The 21,403-nt window shown below is 45.0% G+C and overlaps 1 protein-coding gene across 1 annotated transcript; it reads right to left on the reverse strand.

Annotated features, from left to right (window-relative positions):
- Window positions 1-10,971: 10,971 nt before the first annotated feature.
- On the reverse strand, window positions 10,972-20,765 carry COX7A2L (cytochrome c oxidase subunit 7A2 like). Its single transcript, XM_081155873.1, has 3 exons — window positions 20,339-20,765; window positions 15,090-15,221; window positions 10,972-13,869 (listed from the first exon to the last, which is right to left on the reverse strand). The coding sequence occupies exons 1-3, from the start codon at window positions 20,408-20,410 to the stop codon at window positions 13,729-13,731; spliced, it is 345 nt and encodes a 114-aa protein (XP_081011999.1). The 5' UTR covers window positions 20,411-20,765; the 3' UTR covers window positions 10,972-13,728.
- Window positions 20,766-21,403: the final 638 nt, after the last annotated feature.

Below are 21,403 nucleotides of genomic sequence, written 5' to 3' on the forward strand. Positions count from 1 at the left end.
TAGATACACCCATTCTGGTAGTAACAAACTCCGTCTCATGTTAGAGGAAATTACTTCGGATTTATGCTTCCACTTAATAGGGAAATAGCTTCATTTTAATTTATTTCACGTCTATACTTTCTCTAATGTTTAATGTTGGATAATCCTAGTGATCCTGACTCCACTGCCTCCCCGGTGTTAGCCTTTGTGAAACCCGGGAACTCAGTAGGTCCCTGTATCCCCTGCTTTCCCCATCTCTCCCTTGTTGCTTAGTGACAGGGATCTTGTGTACCCCACAACATGAACTGGCTGCTACAAATTTTTCTTTATGAAGAATTAGATTGAGAGTATTCCTGCATTCCCCAGCTCCACAACCATGGAAGTGCTGGGTATTCTCCACTACCTCACTCACCTTTGGTGACTGAGACAGCCGCTCACATGGAAGGCGTACCTACCTCGCTTTATTGCACTTCGCAAATGGGTTTGGTTTGGTTTGGTTTTCTGTTTTTACAAATGGAAAGGAAGGTTTGGCGGCCCTGCACCAAGCAGGTCTATCAGTGCAGTTTTCCAACAGGTTCAGACAATGGTTAGCATTTTTTAGCAAAGAGGTATTTTTTAATTAAGGTATGTACATAGGTGTGTTTTTAATACGTATTGCTATTGTACACGTAACAGACTATAGTGTAATCATAACTTTTACATGCACTGGGAAACCAAAAACCTAGTGTGACTTGCTTTATTGCAGTGATCTGGAACCAAACCTGCGGTTCCTCCGAGGTACGCCTATACTGACCAACCCGAGACGCTGTCCTGGGGCAGGGATTTCCTTCAGTTCCGAGACAGAAAGGCTGGTGGGCACCAGAATAGACCCACTTGATGTGATTTTTACTCTGAATAAAGGAGGAAATCTAAAAATCTTGTTTATGGGGAAATAATGAGTTACATTTTGGACATACTGAGGTGCTGGTATAACTTCTAGAAGAAACTAGGTTTCCATTTTAAAGCTGGAACTGAAAGAGGAGTGAAGAACATGCTTTAGGACAAAGACGACAGGCTGAGGAGCAGCTACAGAGGACCTGGGTCAAGAACCGCCGCTGGAGAAGCGCGAGCGGCCAAGCCGGCCCGGCACCCTGGCTCTCCTTGACTGATGTGGGGAGTGGTAGTTACCCTGTAGGCAAGGAGATGGCTTGGAGAGATTTAGTAATTGGCCCATGTTCGTTTACCTAGATAAGGGCCGTGCCGGGACTTCTTGTTTTATAACTTCAAAGCTCACTCTTCTTCCACTTAAACTGGGAGAAAGACATCCTTTAGAAACAGAAACAAGCAGGGAAGGGTGAGGTAAAGGTCACAGAAATTTTGGGAAGGTAACGGATAGAGAAGAGGGCCTGTGTCTGTCGAGCCTCAGTCCAGGAGTAGGTGGGGTGGCTGCATGTCTGTCACAGACACCGGGCCCAGCAGGAGCAGCCTACTTTGTCTCGGATGCCCAGGAAGAGTCTCCAGGGAGCATAGAAAGGTCTTCAGGTATTCCCCCCCAAAACAGATGCAGCCGTATGTAAAGGGGAAGCTCCCACTCTCACAGGATCTCAGGTAATTTATACCTTTTGTGCTAATCAGTTCACCTTCTCCAAAGGAAACCTGAATTTCTACTCTGCTCTCATTAACAGACCTGTACAATAACCTTACATGCTCTGGGATAAAGAAAATAAAGGAATAAAAAGAGATATAATCCCAAATGGAAAAGAAAGTGTCACTATCTCCTGGAAATGTCAGCTTGTTTCATTTCTGTGCCCGTGGGTGGCGTCCTCAGAAGACTATGGCTTACATCTTTGTCAGGTTCTCTTTTTTAAATTTGCCAATCCAGAAGTCTGGCAGAAAAACTTGAGTACCACTTCCATATCGCAAAGGGCAAAAACAAAGAAATGGGCAAACACAAAAAAAAGTGCTCAAGGATTAAAACATGGCGCATCCTTATCACTGAACGCTATTCAATGATCACAGCTAATGCCGAGTGCTCTCCGTGCATTAATTCATTCAGTCTTCATAATCCTACGTTGATGATCTCCACAGAGAAGGAAACGTGACCTGGGAAGCCGGGTCCTGCCTCCAGAGCTGTCGCTTGCCACCATGCTGTCCTAGTGCACTAGGACGGTCACCACAGGACAGTAATCTAGTGGTGGTTACAAGAAAGAAGGAAATGGGTTCAGCTCCTGGTAGGAGGCATTTAAGACCAGCATAAAGGAGTACAGGAAGCGATCAGGCTTGGGAAAGGGCAGCTCTGGGCTCTGAACAGTCACAAGGTTGAAGGGACCCTACTCGTGTACAGGTCCCCTCCTACCCCTACAACCAGGGCACAGCAGAGGAGCCTCCGGGCTCTGACACCTGCTGCCACTCACTAGCTGCCTTCCTGCCTTCGTTGGCCACTTACAGCACATGAGGACTCAGTCCCTACTGTTCAATTTACACCTGTCTGTACGGAGACACTGCTTCCTTGTTTTCCAACCTTTGAGCAATTTCCATTTCACCAAAAAAGCATGGCAGCTTCTTTCTGTCAGGCCGAGTGCTTTTCCCGCTTTGCCTCATTGCCCACCTCACTCCCCGCGGCAAGCCTGGAGGTTCCGCCGGCCCCATGCCAGGCCCCAGGGCTTTGATCTTGCATCTCTTCTCCTTCAAAAACATAAACACAGTCCTAAAAATAGATTTCACTAGGGAGCCATCCATGGACAGAGATGAATATGGGCAAGTGCTGGTGCTGATGACATCTCTGCGGGACTATACGACAACTCCAGGCAGAATTTACTTTCACCAAATCTCTCCAAAGGAACTGAAAACAAAGGGGTTGCTAAAAGAAATGGCCTCCGGGAGGAAAAATAACTTCTTAATAAAAAGCAAAGCCCTCATACCTGATGTTCACGCAGCCACTGAGCCAGAACGCATGCTGGGGAAGGTCACAGGGTACTGGAGCCTGCTTCTGCGCAGGGATGTCCATTTAGGCGACACTGGCTGGGGCTGACTTGGAAACCTGGTTGTAAGCAAGGAAACAAGCTGACATTCTCACCAGATCAACTGCAGAACTCCATCTCAACTTCCCACATGCTATGTTACGGAGCTCAGGTCCTCTTCCTTATGTAGACTTCGGTCTCTACAGTAAAAATGTACTGTGCTGCCACCTTTCAAAGTGGCAGCCAGTCTGAGTCCCGGGGAGTGAGTCACCTATTGACCAGATATATGCAAACCTACCTCATGCAAGGAACTGCTGGAAAGGTGGGAAAGACAACCTTTCTAATTTCCGGCAAAATTAGAAAATTATCACTTGATGCTATAAACATCGTATGGTTTGAAATGTGAAAAGTAAATATTCCTATTAAGGAATCTTGGATTGGTCATCTATTGAAACCACCTATCCACTGCTTAAATCCTATAATAGATAACATCCAAAAGGTTAAATTTTTATATTTAAAAAACAGTGAAGAACCCATACAATGGAATACTACTTAGTAAAAACAAACTACTGATATACACAAACTATTGATATATGCAAACTATTGTTATATAGAGCTCAGGGCATTATACATGGTATAAAAAGTCAATCTTGAAAGTTTACCAACTGTATATTTCAAACACTGATATAACATTCTCAAATGACAGAACTATAGAGAACAGACTAGTGATTGCCAGGGGACGGTAGAGGGGAGAGGATGTCACTATACAGGGGTAGCCGGGCAAAGGACAGCCTGGAGGCACTGAGAACCCACCTGCTGGTTCACACCCTGCTGAGAGGTACCTGACGGCCTCTTGGTGTCCTCCCCCTTCGCTTCGGCACTGTCCCCTTCTCCCTCCTATTTACCTTTCTGTCTGACTGGAGGGTCAGTGGTACTTGCTCCCTTTCTTGGAACCTCCAGAAGCCTTCCCTTACTCAGAATTCATAAAACGACAAGAAAAAGAACACTAGCAGGGCCCTCGTGAATTGCTGCAGAGCTGAGATCAGGTGATCAGGCTTTCTCCCGAGAGAGTGACAGGCTCGGGATTCATTGGCAAAATCTATTTTTGCGTGGCCTACTGTTTGCCAGGCTTTGACATTTCCATTTAGAAGATGAATTGATCCTGAGCCGAGCCAAGAGTCCTCTCTTTTGGAAGACGTGTTGGGACTCAGGCCCTCGGGGGACCCTGGAGCATCCATGAGACCCAACCCCTTTCCCACCTGATGACGGGTCAGCCTTCCTGGGGGACAAGTGAGGAATCTGACATGAACTCAGGGCTGCAACGGAAAAGGCGTTTTTCACTGTGGGCTCTGGTACTAACTGTGCTGTCCCAAGGCCCCATCTCCCTGGTCTCAGTCTGAAGACGAGAATAAGGGCCTTGCTCACTAAGAGCATTTGATCCACAGGGGTGACACCTGGTGAGCTCATGGGCTCTGCCTGCCCCTGCTCTGTGAAGGCCCAGCATTCAAGGAACATGAGAGATTAGCTGTCCCTGCATCAGGGTGCAGGGAAGGCTGCCCCTCCAGATGACTGACTGGAGCCTCCACCACAATAAACAATGTTTGCTCTGGAAGCAATGAGCAGTGCGACAAATGGTGGGGAAAGCCTGCAGATGGCTCCATTAATAAAGCTGCCATTCACAGCCGCCAAAGCTGAAGTGGTTTCTATGGGAAACCCTCACATTAAAATAGAAGGAAGTTCTTTTAAATTATAGTAGTTAATTACATTTTTTATTAAACATGATCAAAGTTTAACACAGGGATTTGTCTGGGAGGGCACTCAGGAAACCAGTGTCGCCATTGGCACTGTTGGGAGCTATGGACAAAGCATGGGCGATTTCTCTGGTATGTCCTTGACCTGAGGATCTTCACTCCTCCCTGTTCTCATTCAATGTTAGGGTCCGTTCTATGCCACTCCTTCAGCAGCACTAGGGATACAACACACTAGTGAACACGGGAGGGCTGACGGGGCAGCCTCCAAGGGCACAGCCCATGTCCATGCCACTCTATGGAGCTAGCCCAGTGGCTTGGCCTCTGGGAATGAGTGGCACTGGACGTGACCCTCTTTCCTGAAAAGCCTGTCCTATCCTTCCTTCAGCCTCCCTCCTTCCTTTCCTTCTTTGCTATCTTCCTTCCGTCTTTCTTCTGAAGGGTAGCAGAACCAACAAAACGTGTCCTGCCCTGTTTACCCCTCTGCTCACCCAGAAGCCAAGCCGAGTCACTCCCAGAAACCTTTTACACCCTTACCTGCGATGTTCAGCTAACTGTCCAACTCTGTTCATTCTGCCTTTTACCATCCCTGGGATTCACCCCTCTCCAGACCACTGCCCCCGCCCCCGCCCCCCAGGCCCTCATTATCTCTCAACTGAACTCTTACAGCCATTCTTACCTACTCCAGTGCCTTGAGTCTTTTCCCTCCCAGTGTGTCCTCCATATTGGCCATGGGTTCAAAAGAACCAAAATAATGGATTCTGTGGCCACCCTCTAGCACTCAACAGAAGTAAGGCCACCCACTCCCAAGGCATAAGGCTCAGGGACATCTAGGTCATGGTATCACAAGGGCAGCACACTCACCATCTGTCCCACAAGGCCCTCCTGGAAGACTATGCCTTACCTCAGCTCCCCAAGACCTCCCCCAAGACTGGTCCACGCTGGCCTGGGCTGGGTAGCTGATTATTCCTTAGCTTTATCTCCCGTGGCCAAAGGACATGTTTTTGCAAGTTATGTGCCCCACTCAAGCCACCAGCAGTGACTGCTTACCCCATCCTCCTGCTGCAGTTGGGGCCTACTTCCTCTGGCACAGCACTTTCAGATGCTCAGTGAACAGGGTCGACCAAGGGAGGCATGGGCAGACACACACAGGTATAAGCCGATTTTCCAAATGACTGCTGCTTCAAGAGGACATGAATCCAGCAGAAACGGGAGCAGACACCAAGTATAAACAAAGGCTCTCCTGTGTGACTCTAATTAGAATGACAACTAACTGAAAGTAATTTACTGTTGGTTCACGAAAGGTTAATGGAATTCATGTTTCAGAGATGCAGAATGCAACACAGACTTAGCCCGAAACACAAATCTAACCTTCATTCTCTTTCATTATTCGGTCAGAATAATTTCCCGAGAGCAGCTTCAGTCTCTGGATGGCTTTAATTAAACACCACTGAACTTTGAAGTTACCCTCAACTCATCCAGCTGCAACTCAATTTTCAAATGAACCCGCTGTCTAAGGTGGGGGTTTGTGGCCTAAGGGGGGTGGGGTGGGGGAGGGGAAGATGGGTTAGGACAGGTATTACCCATTCTGGAACATTTTCCATCTTTCCCCTACCCTCTCCAGTGGCCAGGAACTTCCTTAGCCCATATGGGGCCACCCTTAAGAGAGGGGCGCGGGCTGAGCTGGGCAACCAAGCCACCTCCTTCCTTGGATTTTCCCATAGTCCTGGGCTTGGGCTCCACTCCCAACAACTTCAGCAGAAGCATGGTACAACCAGATCGAGTGGGCCCTGGGGCTGGCAGACCCCTGCCCAAGCCCCTCCACTCTACTCTTGCCTACCTGCCTTTTTCTCGCTTCTCTCCCACTCCTTTGCAGCACTGAAATGTGTGAAGAACCCTAGCTCAGCATTCCTGCCTGGCTAGGTACCCTCAGGAAACACCCCTATTTTCTAAGCTGACTTCTGGCACTTCACCCAGGCCCCAGGTACCTGCCTCACTCTTCTGCCTTTGAAAACCAAGGTCCCAGCTTTTGTCAGTTGTACTTTGTAGCCATTACCAAGGCCCTTTTGCAGTGAGTTTCTGCTTCTTTCTAAAACTTTTTTCCTGCTGACTGGGAGGCTACCCCACCATTTCTCACAGCCTAGGGCAGCTTCAGCCAACTTCCATCAGAATGTGATATTGGGAGTTGACAGAGTCCAATCTAGCTAGTACATGTTGGGTAGTGTGAAGGTCCTGTACTTTGGCCCTGTGGTACAGCCATGTGACCACGACAAAGCTCTGTGTCATAGACAAGGTCAGGACAAGAAAAGGCATGATGTCCCAGGAGAGCTGTGTTAGCACTCGAGGAAAAAGTATTATCTAAAGAATGCTATTCGCAGCCACTCTGCTTGACCATTCCCATTAGTATCTTGCAGCAGCTTCCTTGGAAATCAGTTCTAACAGACTCCAGACTGAGCAACAAGCAGCATCTGGTCTCAATGCACCCACCCCAAGACATCCTGCAGCAGCAGCACCTGTGCACCTGGAGCTACACCAAGGCCAGGATTCCTGATGCAGGCTTATGCAAGTGACAGGCTGCTGGTGGCAGAGGGGACTGCAAATGACCATCCACTCCAATACTACCTTGGGAGGTGGCTGAGCCACCCCAGTTGCTCTGTTCATGTAATGAGAGCAAGGTCAGCTAATGCTGCCCTCACAACTATGAGGGCTGACCCACTACAACCAACGTGCAACAGGTTTCCTAGAAGAAAAGCCACCGCCAGGCCCCCCGACCTGCATCCACCCAGGGGCAGCCTGTCCTAAGGTAACCAAACCTCACCAGTCCCAAGGAGCTCCCCAATGGGAAGAGCGAGGGCTAACAGTGGAATTCCTCCATAAAAAGAAAGTCTCTTAGCCAAATGGTTTACTAACCCTAAGAGATGAAAGATACCCTAAAAAGGACCTAAAAATAATTTTTTAACTTTAATATTTAAAAATATTTAATTTTGAAATAGAGTGCTTGCTTACAAAGGCAAAGGTATCTGATTCACCTCTGAGTCCCTGGCACCTGGTAGTATGTTTTTGCAAACTAAATATCTAAAAGCAGCAGAGCATTAGTGGAACTCCTTGATGACCATGGGTCAGAGGGGGCCCTAGAAAACCAAGGATGACAACCAATGAATCTGTGAGAGAAGCACTAAGGACAGTACCCCACTTCTCAACCAACCCGCCATGGGCACTCTTTAGTGATAGACAGATCCAACCCAGGATATGTGCAGTCAAATGTCAAATAAATGTATTAAATCATGGGACCAGATAGGATCAGAATTTCTAAGCAATCAATCACTATTGCCCCTGGTGTATCCTCCAGCTATTAAACATCAATGAGCCAGAAAGCCAGGCAGCCCTCCCAGAGCCACACTCATAAGAGAAAAAGTATATAAATCAAAGAAAGCCAGCCAGTGTTACAACAGTCACTCCCACCCTGACACTGACAGCTTCACACCAGAGTCACACTGTATGGGGGGCCAGGAAGGAGAAGGAAGGTAGTGAGAACCTGAAGAGGCATCCGCTGACAGAGAAGACAGGCGGCAGCTAAGTGGGCACTTCTTTGAAAGAACAGTAAAGTAGCCATTTGCAACCTTTCTGGCTCTTATGTACCCTAAAGAATTTCGAAAATCTATGCCTATCCTTTTGCATGTTAGTTTAACAACTAAAACTTTTCATTGTAAGTTAAAATAGTTGCAAGTAATAGTTTCTGGTGTATTGTAAACACTGGCTTAAACTATTAAGTCACAACCACCTCGGTCCCAATCCTTGTGAGGCCCAGCTGCGCTTGGGTTCTGGAAAAACCCCCTTACTACATGGGCTGGTTTTAATGAGTTTCTGAAACCTGCAATCAGAAGAGGTTTGGCTCAGACAGGAGTCAGCAGAGACTGTTCCTGAGGAAGGCAGCCTGATGGACCAATGACATTAATGGCTTTATCAAAAGGACCTAGACACAGGTGGGCAAAGTGCATGAATAGACAGGTCAGGAAAAAAGAAATAAAACTTACCTTTAAAAATAAAAAGATTTTTTTGCCCAGCCGGGCGTGGCTCAGCAGTTGAGCGTCGACCTAGGATCCAGGTGATCAGGGTTTGATTCCCGGTCAGGGCACATGCCTGGTTGCGGGATTGATCAATGACTCTCTCATCATTTATGTTTTTCTCTCTCTCCCTCTCCTTTCCTCTCTCTGAAATCAATAAAGATATATTTAAAAAAAAAAAAAAAAAAAGATTTTTTAAATTAAGAATAAATTTTAAATAAAAGATATTCAACATCACTAATTACAATAGAAAGGCAATTTAAACCAAAGAAATTTTATCACTTACCAGACTGACAAAGGAGGGGGAAGAGCAGGCACTATCTCTTTTAGTGAGGAACAGCTATCAAAATTGGGAATGCACATTCTCTTTGCTTATAAGTCTGACTTCCAGAAATTATCCTACAAATATACTCAGTAATATAAATGACAAAAGGATTACACATTAAAGCAGTGATTATAAAAGCAAAAACTGTAAGACTAAATAACCATCACAAGGAGATAAGTTAGCCCTACCAGCTTTGGCTCCGTGGTTAGAGGCAACGGCCTGAGGACTGAAGGGTCCCGGGTTCCATTGTGGCCAGGGATGCATACCTCGGTTGCAGACTCGATCCCCAGTCCTGGCCATGTGCCGGAGGCAACCAATCGATGTGTCTAACACTGATGTTTCTCTCTCTCTCCCCCCTCTCTCCCTTCCTCTCTCTGAAGTCAATAAAGATATATTTTTAAGAAAGAAAAGAAAAATAAAGCAGAGAACTATCTCCAAATCATGAGTTGTAAGAATGTATAGTGCCATTTAGGCAAAAATAGAACAGGCAGAAAAGGAAAATGCATCTATATCTATGAATAGAACATGCCTGAAAATAAACAGGAAACAGAGGCAATGGGGGTGGAGAAAACATAAGGTCAGCACAGAAAGCATCTTGTGTGTCAGAAACTGAAGTAATACTCAAAGACTAACGGGCATGTCAACAGGACACAGAAACCAAATTTGGGCTGAATTTGAGCATCAGAATGAATAACAACAGAGATGGTTATTACACTAAATAAAAAAATTAAACTTTTTAAAACGGGGTTACTCATCTTCACTGAAAAATGTTAACACTGTAGAAGAAATGACGGGTAGAAAGTCACCTTTTTACAACCACCTTAAAAATAAATGATTCAGCCTAGCCGGGCATGGCTCAGCGGCTGAGCATCCACCTAGGATACAGGCGATCGGGGTTTGATTCCTGGTCAGGGCACATGCCCGGGTTGCGGGCTCGATCCCCAGTCGGGGGCGTGCAGGAATCAGCCGATCAATGACTCTCATCATTGATGTTTCTCTCTCTCTCTCTCCCTCTCCTTTCCTCTCTCTGAAATCAATATATATTTTAAAAAATAAATGATTCAAAGAATCACCAGTGAAAACTAACACTGGGTGCAAAACTACTGAAGATAGGATGTTCCCAGACTCAAATATCACCCCACAGATTACTTATAAATTACAAACGGGACTGGGTATCTTTACAAGGGAGAAATCTGACAGCCATCTTAATTATCTAGTTCAAATCACCAATAATGGGATAAACTAGTATCAAGTACCATATGATATAATAAGGATACCACACCATATATGAAGAATTCCTAACAAAATTGTTTAACCTGGATCCAATCATAAGGAGATAATTAGACAAATCCAAGTTAAAGGATATTCTGCAAAACACTGGCCTGACCTCTTCAAATAGGTGAATGTCATGAAGGACACTGGGAACTGTTCTGGATAAAAAAAGACTAAAGGAGTATCACCACTAAATGCAATGGGTGATTCTTGAGTGGATCCTGGACCCAAAACAAAAATAAAAACAAAAACCAACTGCTGGTGGAAATGGTACAGTCTGGCAGTTCCCCAAGAGTTACATATGGAGCCCTGGCCAGTGTGGCTAGTTGGTTGAGCACCATCCTGTGCACTGACAGGCTGCCGGTTCGATTCCTGGTCAGGGCACATGCCCAGGTTGTGGGCTCACTCCCTGGCTGCAGAGGGCAGCCAATCGATGTTTTCCTCACATCAATGTTTCTCTCTCTCTCCCCCCCTTCCTCTCTCTCTAAAAATCAATTTAAAAAAACACATTAAAAAAAGGAAAGTTAAATATGGAGTTACCATATGACCCAGCATTTCCACTCCTCACTATATACCCTATGTCCATACAAATACTTTTGTACCAGGTGTAGAATTGTGCACCTGAAACCTATATAATTTTGTTAACCAGTGTTGCCCCAATAAATTTAATGAAAAGGAAAAAAAAATTGTATGCCAACATTTATAAAAGCATTATTCATAATAGCCAAAAAGTGGAAATAATCCAAATATTCTTTAACTAATGAACAGATAAACAAAATGTGCTATAACCATATAATGAAATATTATTCAGTCATAAAAAGGAATAAAGTACTGATACATACTACAATATGGATGAACCTCGAAATAATTACACCGAGAGAGCCAGTTACAAAACATCACATATTGTATGATTATACAGTAAACCCTCGATTTTTCAGACCTCAGTTTAACGGGCTTCAAACTTAACAGACAAAATTTCTGGTCCATATATCAGATGTGAAAATTAACACCCTATTAATTTTTAAATGCTTTTAACCAAGATTTGCTTATAATTAACAGGTTGCCTTTTGTTACTGGTTCACTGTTATTTTTAACAAATTTTAGCAAATAGGTCATAAATTGGGAAAAACATTGTAGTAATTTCACTAACATAAATGTTACATATCTACAACTATAATCTACAAATTTAAATCCAAGAGTCACCGCTCGTAAACAATGTTCAGCAAACAGTTAGCATGTGATCACACCACATTGGGAGCAGTAATTGGTTCCATTGTCGGGTGGCTTGACTTTCTGCAGCAGTTTTAACACATGCTGGCCAATGTTCTTGCATTTGTTTACTCTCGGTGACTGTGAATGCACTCATTTACTAGACCTATTCAGTATAAATTTAAAATTACTGTAATACATATAGAAAACTTTTCTGTGAAATTAAACTTCTCATACTTAATTTTAATTACACAAATTGTCTACATAAGTAAAAACAGGTAAGCTAATTCGTCAGTTTTTTAACATATGTATTCAGAAAACCTACTTTATTATATAAGACTTTCAGCTTTAATGGCACCCCCACCCCACCCCAATTATGTTGAGGTTTTACTGTATTTATATGAAATGCCCAGAAAGAAAAAATCTAGAGACAGAGAATAGATTAGTGGTTGCCTAAGGCTAGGAGGTAGGGTGGGGAAAGGGAGTGACTGCTAATGGGGCAAAGGGTTTCCTCTTAAGGTAATAAAAATGTTTAAAAACTGATTTGTGGCAATGGTAGAACAACTCTGAATATAGTAAAAACCACTGAATTGTATACTTTAAATAGGTACATTGTATGGTATGTGAATTAAATCACAATAAAACTGTTATTTTAAAAAACGTAACTACGAAGGACACATTATGAGGATACCTGAGGAAAATTAGAGACAATATATTATATATCAGTATTATCAATGTTAAATTGGGTGTGAAACTGAGTTATATCCTTATTCTTAGGAGACACTGACTAAAGTATTTATGGCTGAGTCATCATAATTCTATAGCTTAATCTTAAATGATTCATCAGAAACCAAATGTGAGTATGTACATACATTCATTGTGTGCCTGTGCTTGTGAGAGAGAAAAAGCAAAGGTGACAATAATTGATAACTGGTGACCTAAGTGAAGGATACACAGGTGTATTCTGTACTATTCTTACAATGTTTCTGTCATCTGAAATTTTTTCAAAATAAAAATTGGGGGGAAATAACAAATAATAAAGTTTAGACTTATACATGACAGCTTCCTAGCCTGTGGGAATGCTACTGTTTACAAACACAATATTTTATCCTCAGTAAGAAATCACCATCCTTTGCCAAGGCAAGATACAGGCCACCACTTCATATACAGTAAAATTCCACCGTTTTCAACATTAATATAGGGTGTGTGAGTCTACCAATTGTGATGGCACAGGAAATTAATGTCTAAATGAACTGTGTGTTACAGGTACATTTCACTACGGGGGAAGCAGTTTTCCTGGAAGGAAGCATATGGTAATCATCCATATACCATTAGCCTCCTTTTACTTGACTTTAAGGAACCATTTTGTAAAGATTATCTGGTGCCAAATTAAAAAGAAAAAAATTAGACTCAGGTCTAGATGCATCTGGTGTTCTGAAATTATTTTGAAAGATCATTTTAAAAACTTCAAACTTGAGATTTTTTCATTCATGTATTTATTCCACAATCAAAATAAATCATAATTTAAAAATCATAACATTTTTTAAAGGTAAAGGAGACTTTGTGTCACAGCTTCATTAATAAAACAGACATCGATTTAAAATGCAACACTAAACAGGTGTTCTGTTCCCATGGTGGAATAAATACATAATAATTACACATAAAATTTCACTGAAGATCTGGGATGAGGCAAATAACCCTTTGAAACAAACTGCCCAATGAATAGAGGCATGCTGCAAATAATTTCTATTAACATTTTATGGCAAGATGGAAAAATCCCCAAGGTAACTACACACTCAAACCCCTCATTTCGTGCACCTGGCCTTGGCTTTTGTCTTCCTTCCTCAGACATATCCAAATCCAGAAAGGCTTCTGCACCCATGCTCAAAAAGGCCACTGTGAGTCCCCAAGGACCTCAGCACAGACTGCCATTAATGACTCTGTATGCAACCTTCATCCAGGACCTCCAGGGAAATCAAGAGCCCAAACTTGAAGAGCAGCAGCATTTCTTTGAACAATAGTTTTAACTGTCAAATGAGCTGTGACAGGCCATGTGCATTTCATACACAAACCAAAATACTGTCTTACTATCTTTTTTTTTCCTTGCAAAATGTTAAGTAGGCCATTCAAGTACAGAAACAAAAATTCAAAGGGTTTATGCCAAAAAGCAAACCAGTCTTTTGCAGCCCAACTCATTTGTTTCTAGGCTGTGAAGCCATGTAGAGGGCAATCAGGCAGTAGATGGTCCCTCCCAATGTCAGTGCCATGGTGGTCCGGTAAAGCATTTGGTCAGGCAGGCCTCGTTTCAGGTGGATGGGCACACCATCAGATTTCTTGAAAGAAAGAATTATCAAGGACATGGTTGATAAGAAAAAGATCTTTAATTAAAGCTAATAAAGAAGAAATGTCTCTACTTTATAACTAATCCATCAAGCCATTACAGTGGAAAAAGCCCTAACACATAAAAATGCTAACTGAAATACTAGTATATTTTCTTATAAATGTAACTAAAGCTTGTAAATCCAAAGTCATTCTTCCAAAACGCAGTCTCAGGAATGCACATGCAACAAATTCCAAATTTCTAAGGAATTTATCATATTGTTTAACTAAAAAAGAAGCACTGGTGAATTTTTTTTTTTAAAGATCAAGGTATCCAGCAGCTAACCAAAGAACTATAGGTACAAGAAATTCTCTATATTTAGTGTGACTTCCTGATCATTAGTGGATGAAGTCTGAGCATACCAGGTCAGTTCATAGATTCAATTCCATTTTTTTATTCAGACATCTTCTTTCCATTAAGGTGTTAAACCTCTGTTTAATAATGAGACTCTATAAATTTAATCCATTATTTTTCAGTCTCCAAAAGCCCTCCCCACTGCAACTCAAAACCCTACCCAGCTCAAGACTTACTTATCAGATAAAAGGGATTAAACTGATCAAAAGTCCCCAAGCCAGTCCTGAATCTGGACATATTTTTGAGGAGGGAGAAGCTACCTTACAGCAACAACAGTAACAGTCACTACCACTCCCATGGCACCTGAAAAATAGTTGGGTCACTAACCTCTCAATTATCTGTATAGAGATTAATGTAAACAAAATTTTAAAATCCAATTCTGGCTTCTCTCTGTTGATCAGCAAACCCAAAGGAGCCTCCTCCACTTCTAGCAACAACTCAGTGAATTTTAATATCAAGGAAGCAAAAAACAACTAGAAAACTCTGTCAAATGTCACTGCATGTATCACAAAGCCAAATATATATTGGATTATTCACAATGTTATTATACATTATACACACTACTGCTTCCTCCATTCAATATATGCAATTTGAAAACATACATACCCTCAAATACTGATGAAGAAATTAATCACCCTCTCTTTCATCAGTTTCTACCTACATTGAGTTGTACTACTTTATGGCTCAAAAAAAAACTAAAATCAAGAGAATCCTATTTAAGGAAAAAAAGAGAAGGTGGACATTAAGACTTGGTTTCACAGGGTTTTTTTAAACCTATTTATTTCACAGGCTTCTCTGTTCTAGAGTGTCTCCTCTCACCTGGAAAAACTTCTGTAGCTCTGGAACTTTGTTTTTCCCAGCATAATCATACGCAGTATAATTGGAAGTCAGTTTAGTTGGTGTGGCAAATATAATAGGCGGTGCTTCTGTGGAAGCCACAGGCTTTAATCCCTGCAGGAAAAAAGGGAAATGTCCAGTTGAAAGTATGTCTGGGCATCCGAACAAGCCTTTCAAGGAGCAGGCTGTCAAGAATAGTGGAGGCAGTCATTCAACCGCGTGAGAGGGAAGGAAAGCTTCTCCAATTCTGCATTACAAGGCCTTTAATTTTTTAAGTTTAAGGTTTAAAGTCCTTAAACTTTCAACAAAACACCCCAGGTCCTCTACAGCACCCTTGTCAAGAACTCCCTGCCTTTAAGAAGGGGGAGGAGCGAGGGAGACATAGGGAGAGAGGAGCAAACATCAAAGGCCTAATCTGAATTTTAGAAATACCTATTGTGTCTGTCTTATCAAACCAGTAAAACATTTATAATCTGTATAAGCTTTGATTTTATTTCAAGAGAGACCTGCCTGTCCCTTTTCTTCTCTTGGTGAGCTGATGTACTAACATGGAATCTCTAACCCCAGAGAGGACTTCAGATTCTTTTCAGACACACAGTAAAGAAATATCTCAATCTGGAAAAGCCTGTAATAGTAAAAGAGTTGTCTTTCAGAACCAGAAAACAAAACCAAAACAAAATAATAAACCCGTAAGTTAAAAAATAATTTAACTTTATAAAAATAAAAAAGGAAATCTCAGTGTTCTCATCTGTGACATGTGTATGATAGTACCTACCACTGAAAGGACTGCACGAGATAATAAATGTGTGCCTAAAGTAGTGTCTGGCACCTGCAGGTATTCAATAAGTATAAACTGAATGAGATTTGGGGGTTAACATAGGTTTACTATTTGTAGCTCCCTCAGCTACATGGATATAGGAAGGATAAACCCACAGGCTTAAAAAAAAACCTAAGAGCTTAGCATACTCTTCTCCAGGTCACACCTTCAAGTCTTTGCCCATACGTCACCTTCCCTTAATGACCCTTTTTAAAACTGCATGCCCTCCCCCTTAACCTGCTAACAATCTATCCCCCTTTTCTGCCTTATTTTTCTCCATAGCGCTTATCACCATCAACATACTATATTCTACTTTGTCCACTTTGTGCCTCCCCCATACTGCAATGGAAGTCCCAGGAGGGCAGGATTTGGGCATGTTTTGTTCACTGCTCTTTATTTCCGAAGACTTAGAAAAGCAACTAGCACAGGAGAGCATTCAGTAAATATTTGTAGAATGTACAAATAAACTAAGGAAGTCTACAGTTTCACCACAATGTAGACTTGAATATTTCAGAACCAAAGTAATGTAAATCAGCACTTGATGGTTGAGCCTCCCACAGCAATGAGAACGCTGAAAGCTGTTCTTAAAATAAGTGGACTATAGACTAAACAGAAAACACAGGCTTTGCTTATTAATATTGATTGACTCTCTGGGCTGTCTACCCAATCACCACCTCTACAATTGACTAAAAGCCACTCAACCACAACCACATTTAGTATTTTCTTCGTAGTCTACTTTAGTTGCTCCAAATTTTTAAAGAGAAAAGCAAACGTGGTTTTTTCCCATGAAAGTTAACTGGCCCAAAGTTTTCCTTTTCTCCTACCTTTTAGGTATTTGGAGGAGGAAGAAACTGGAGAAATAAGAGTTATTCAAAAACTTATTAAATTTTAAATGACAGAAACCTATGAACTTTTTCACTGTGCTTTAGGACTATAAACAAGTTTCAATCCACAGTGGCTAAAGTCCTTTATTTCTAACTGTGAGCCAGGTACCACCAACTGCACGTTTCCCTGACACCTCACACTCCACGTGTCCAAAATCCACCCAGTGCCTCACAAGTCTGCTCAGGGGCTCCCTGTTTCTGTGCAAAGCACCAGCCTCCCATTTCCCAGTCTTCCTGAATTCCTCTTTCCTCATCAGTTGCTAAACCCTTATCATCAGACCTCTGACTCTCCATTCCTACTCAGAAGACCTTGAACTATTTTATGGGTGTAATAGGCTTCTCTGGCACTGGTCTCTCCCAGATTGTTTTCAAAGCACAGCTTTAGTCATAGTTGCTCCTCCACAAACCTTTCATGAAACTAAGGGTAAGAAGCATGTCCCTGTTTCAACCTCTGGGCAAGGCTCTCCCACAACTTTCTACATTAAGTTGCTTTGTAAATTCCTAATCATTTCTCACAAAATTAAGTCCTACCATCCTAGACCCTTCATGATCTACCTCCATGCACCACAGCCAAACTTAATGATTCCCCAGTTGTCCTCCCCATCACTCAGTTCCCTCTACCTAGAATATAATTCTGCCTGTTTAAATACGAGAGGAACTACGAAGTCATATGGTAAATTTTCACTTTTTAACAAATTGCCAAACTGCTTTCCAAAGTGACTACACCATTTTACATTCCCACCAGCAATGTACTAGTGTTCCAGATTCTCCACATTCTCAACACCACCTGTTTTCTGCCTTTTTTATTTTAGCAGGTACAAACGGGTCTCTCACTGTGGTTTTGATTTGCAGTTCGCTAACGACTAATGATATTGACCATCTTTTCACTTGTTTACTAGCCTCAATTTAATGGCACCACATATGAAGGTAAGGGAAATGCTTTTCAAGCAACCACTGGAAAATACCCCCCCACACAATTACTTGCCATTAAGTTGACTTATAAATCTCTACGAACACGATTGTTAGAGAACTAGCTTTTTCATATTAGGTGGCTCAGTGCATGTTCAGTTATTCAATGCACTTTACATAATACTGAAATTTATAAACGTCTACATTTTCCAGTGTGCTAATGTTTCCAAGAAAGGAAAAATTGAAGTGATCCTCTAATTACCGAAAGCAGAACACCTGGTTTGGGGGATGCCTGTCAAAATCACCCTGAAATCTACAATTCATACAAAGTTTACATGTTATCACGTCTTTCAACATAGTTTAAGAAATCCATAAGTAACTAAGAAGTTCAAATTCTTAAGAGAAACACAATTCAAGAGGTGCTAGAAACCTGAAAGCCTTAGCTGCACCAAATGCATCTCAGGGTAATCTCTGTTCTGAGTGCCAAGTCAATTTCAATATATGTTCATTTTAATCTAAAACTTCATTTTTTCCTTAGTAGGTAACAAAACCTAGATTATGCTAAAACTACTAAAAGAACATCTACAACCACCAACAGGTCAATTGTGATATATTCATATAAATCCTACACAGCAATACATGTAACGTGAATGAACTTCAAAAACATTGAGAAAAAGAAGCCTTACACAGAAGAGTACTGTGTGGTTCCACTTATATGAAATTCAAAAATAGGCAAAACTATCTATTTATAGTAATAAAAGTCAGAATAGGGAGGTGGACAGGGGCTGGCAGGGCAAGAGTAAGAGGGAAACTTCTTAGGGGTAATGTGTGTTAAAACTCATCAAACTATAACTTTTAAGATGCATACATATACTTTCTTTATAGTAGAAACAGATATGATAGAAATGGTTGTTTTCCTATATTTATAAAAAAAATCACTGTGAACAATTCCTTCTTTAGACCTCATTACCAATTTGGTTTCAGTGACACCACACTGGTTTCCCTTCTAATTCTGGATTGTTCCTTTGATAAATTTTCCTTCTCCACCCTCCATGTAGTCTAATTATATTCCCACCTTTCTTCCCTATATGCTCCCTGGGTGATCCCCCACCCCCATCCCCACCCCACCAGATACAACTACCACCTATGGGCTGAAGACGCCCAGATCTATTAAATTCCATATTCACAAGTCCAGCTGTTACCAGACCTATCACACGCTCAACATTTATAAACCTAGACCCTTCCCCCGCAACTCCAGCCACCCCCACAAAATTTGCCCTTCTTCTTGCCCTCCCTATTCTAGTTAACAGCACATCTAATCTTAGATTGAAATCATTCTTTTTTGTTTTAATTTTTTGTTTTGTTTTGTTTTAATCCTCACACCAGGATATTTTTCCCCCTTTGCTTTTTCAGAGAGAGTGGGGGAGAGGGAGAGAGAGAGAGAGAGAGAGAGAGACAGACAGACAGACAGACAGACAGACATCGAGTGGTTGCCTCCCACTCGCGCCCCAACCAGGGCCGAGCCTGCAACCGAGGTACGTGCCCTTGGCCGGAACCGAACCTGGGAGCGTTCAGTCCACTGGCCGAGGCTCTAACCGAGCCAAACCAGCCAGGGCTGAAATCATCCTTAAACACCACCCCACACACACACCTTGGGCAAATTTCAGTGTCCGGGGAAAAAGGTTAACACTGGAACATCCTTTACACTCGACCTGGGCGCCTTGCTATCCCAGCCCAGCTTTCCAACCGCCCATCTTATCCCCCTCCCCACACCGCTCCGGGAGGGTGAGCAATGAGGACGAAGCAGCTCAGGCTCCGCGTTGGAAGAGTCGCTACCCCCTGCCCAGTACCAGCCGCCCGCCCAACCCCCTGCCCAGTACCAGCCGCCCGCCCAGGGCTCTAGTCACCTCACGGACTATGTACTACAGCTGCCCCAGAGGAAACTGAGCTCACATCAAAGTGACTGGGTCAAGGTCGTAAAAAACAGCAAAGCCAGGATTTGAGCACAAACTAAGAATACAGGACTCTCAAGTCCCTCATCTCTACAACACAAGCCGGAGACTGAAACTCCAACTGGCAAACCCGAATGAAACCAGACCACTCCAACAACAGGCACCTGTCCCCCACTCTGCAGGCGGAGCTGGTCTCAGGACCGGTCAGTCCCCGATTCCGACGAGACGGCCTCCCCGGGCCCCACCCCCGCCCTCGGGGCCGTCACTCCCGCTCCCCATCTCCCTCTCGGGCTGCGGCGGGTCACCGACGGGACGTGAGCAAACGCAAAGCCGGGCCCCTCAAAAGGACTGGGCCCAACTGCGCACTCGGGACGGTCACGTTCCGTGTCCCGCCGACCCCACGACACGCCCCAGGAGCCACAGCAGTGAGTCTGGGGGTCACCTTGACCCCTGCCGAGTGCCAGCCCCAGCTTCCTGCCCGGCCAGCTCTGCGGGGGGAACACCTACAGAACTAGGGGCGTCCGTGGCGCCGCCAGCGGGCGCGGAGAGGCGCCGGGAGGAGCGGGCGAGCGAGACCGGAGCGCGGGGCGCCTCCCCGGCTCGGGCCGCGGCCGCCTGGCGAAGGGGCTCGGGACCCCTCCCGGCGGAGCCGGCGCCGCGCCGCCCTACCTGCGGGCTGTAGGCGTGGGAAGCCCCCGCGCCCACCAAGTTCTGCGTGAAGCCGCTGAACTTGTAGTACATGGCGCCGTCCCGCTCCCGCAGCCGCAGCCCGCGCGACCGCCCCGAGGAAGGACCCTGCCTCCCGCGCGGGTCCCGAGGCTGGCCAAGGACACGGCGCGGGGGGCGGGCTGCCCAGGGAGAGCGCCTAACATAAAATATGCCCTTTTAAGCCGGTAGAGGAAGAAGCGGGCCCTAAGGGCCAAGAAAGGCAAAACCGCTCCTAGGAAAGCGCGGAGAGTCGCGATAGCAGGGTTCGTAGAAAATACGAGGTTCCCCTTTTCCGCAAGTTTGGATTCGGGCAGTGCTAAGACGCCCTAGAAAGTGCGCAGGCGCGCGGTGGACCGGGCGGAGGCCGAGGGACCGGCCCAGGTGGAGCAGCGCGAGCTCTGGGCGGGGCCTAAGGCGGGGCGGGGTCTGGCGGGGGCGGGGCCTGGCGGGGCGGAGCCTGGTGGGTGACCACGCCCCTCTGGTGGAACCGCCGGGACGGCGAGGTCGCCGCCGGGCCCGTCGGGCGGAAGGTGCCTCTCCCTCCGCGGAACCCACGCACCCCTGGCCATCTGTCCTTCCTCGTCTGCGCGCAGCCCGAAGGCGGGCGGCCCGGGAGCAGGTGCTCGGCGGCCGGGCCTCCGGGACGCTGGGCGCTGGGAGCTAATGAAAACCCGCAGCCCCTGCGGGAGCCGTCGAGCTCGGCGGGCTGGGGGCGTCGCCCTGACCGCGGGAAGCCAGCCTCCCGGGCGTCGGGTAGGGGAGGCGCGCGGCCTGCCGCAGGCGCCGGGCGTGAGCGCTGCGGGGCAGTTTCCTCTCGGCCGGGCCCGCCCTCCCCCGGCCTCGCCCTCCCCCGGCCCCGCCCTCCCTCCCCGGCCCCGCCCTCCCTCCCCGGCCCCGCCCTCCCTCCCCGGCCCCGCCCTCCCTCCCCCGGCCCCGCCCTCCCCCGGCCTCGCCCTCCCCCGGCCCCGCCCTCCCTCCCCGGCCCCGCCCTTCCTCCCCCCGGCCCCGCCCTCCCCCGGCCCCGCC

Source organism: Miniopterus schreibersii (assembly GCF_964146895.1).
Source record: "Miniopterus schreibersii genome assembly, chromosome: 13".
Taxonomy (NCBI): Eukaryota; Metazoa; Chordata; class Mammalia; order Chiroptera; family Miniopteridae; genus Miniopterus; species Miniopterus schreibersii.

Excerpts from the sequence above, each read along its gene's own strand:
- COX7A2L (XM_081155873.1), bottom strand. The coding sequence starts at position 20,410 with ATGTACTACAAGTTCAGCGGCTTCACGCAGAACTTGGTGGGCGCGGGG. Across the intron at positions 15,222-20,338 it reads CCCACGCCTACAGCCCGCAG|GGATTAAAGCCTGTGGCTTC; the intron begins GTAGGGCGGCGC and ends TTTTTCCTGCAG. Across the intron at positions 13,870-15,089 it reads AGCTACAGAAGTTTTTCCAG|AAATCTGATGGTGTGCCCAT; the intron begins GTGAGAGGAGAC and ends CTTTCTTTCAAG.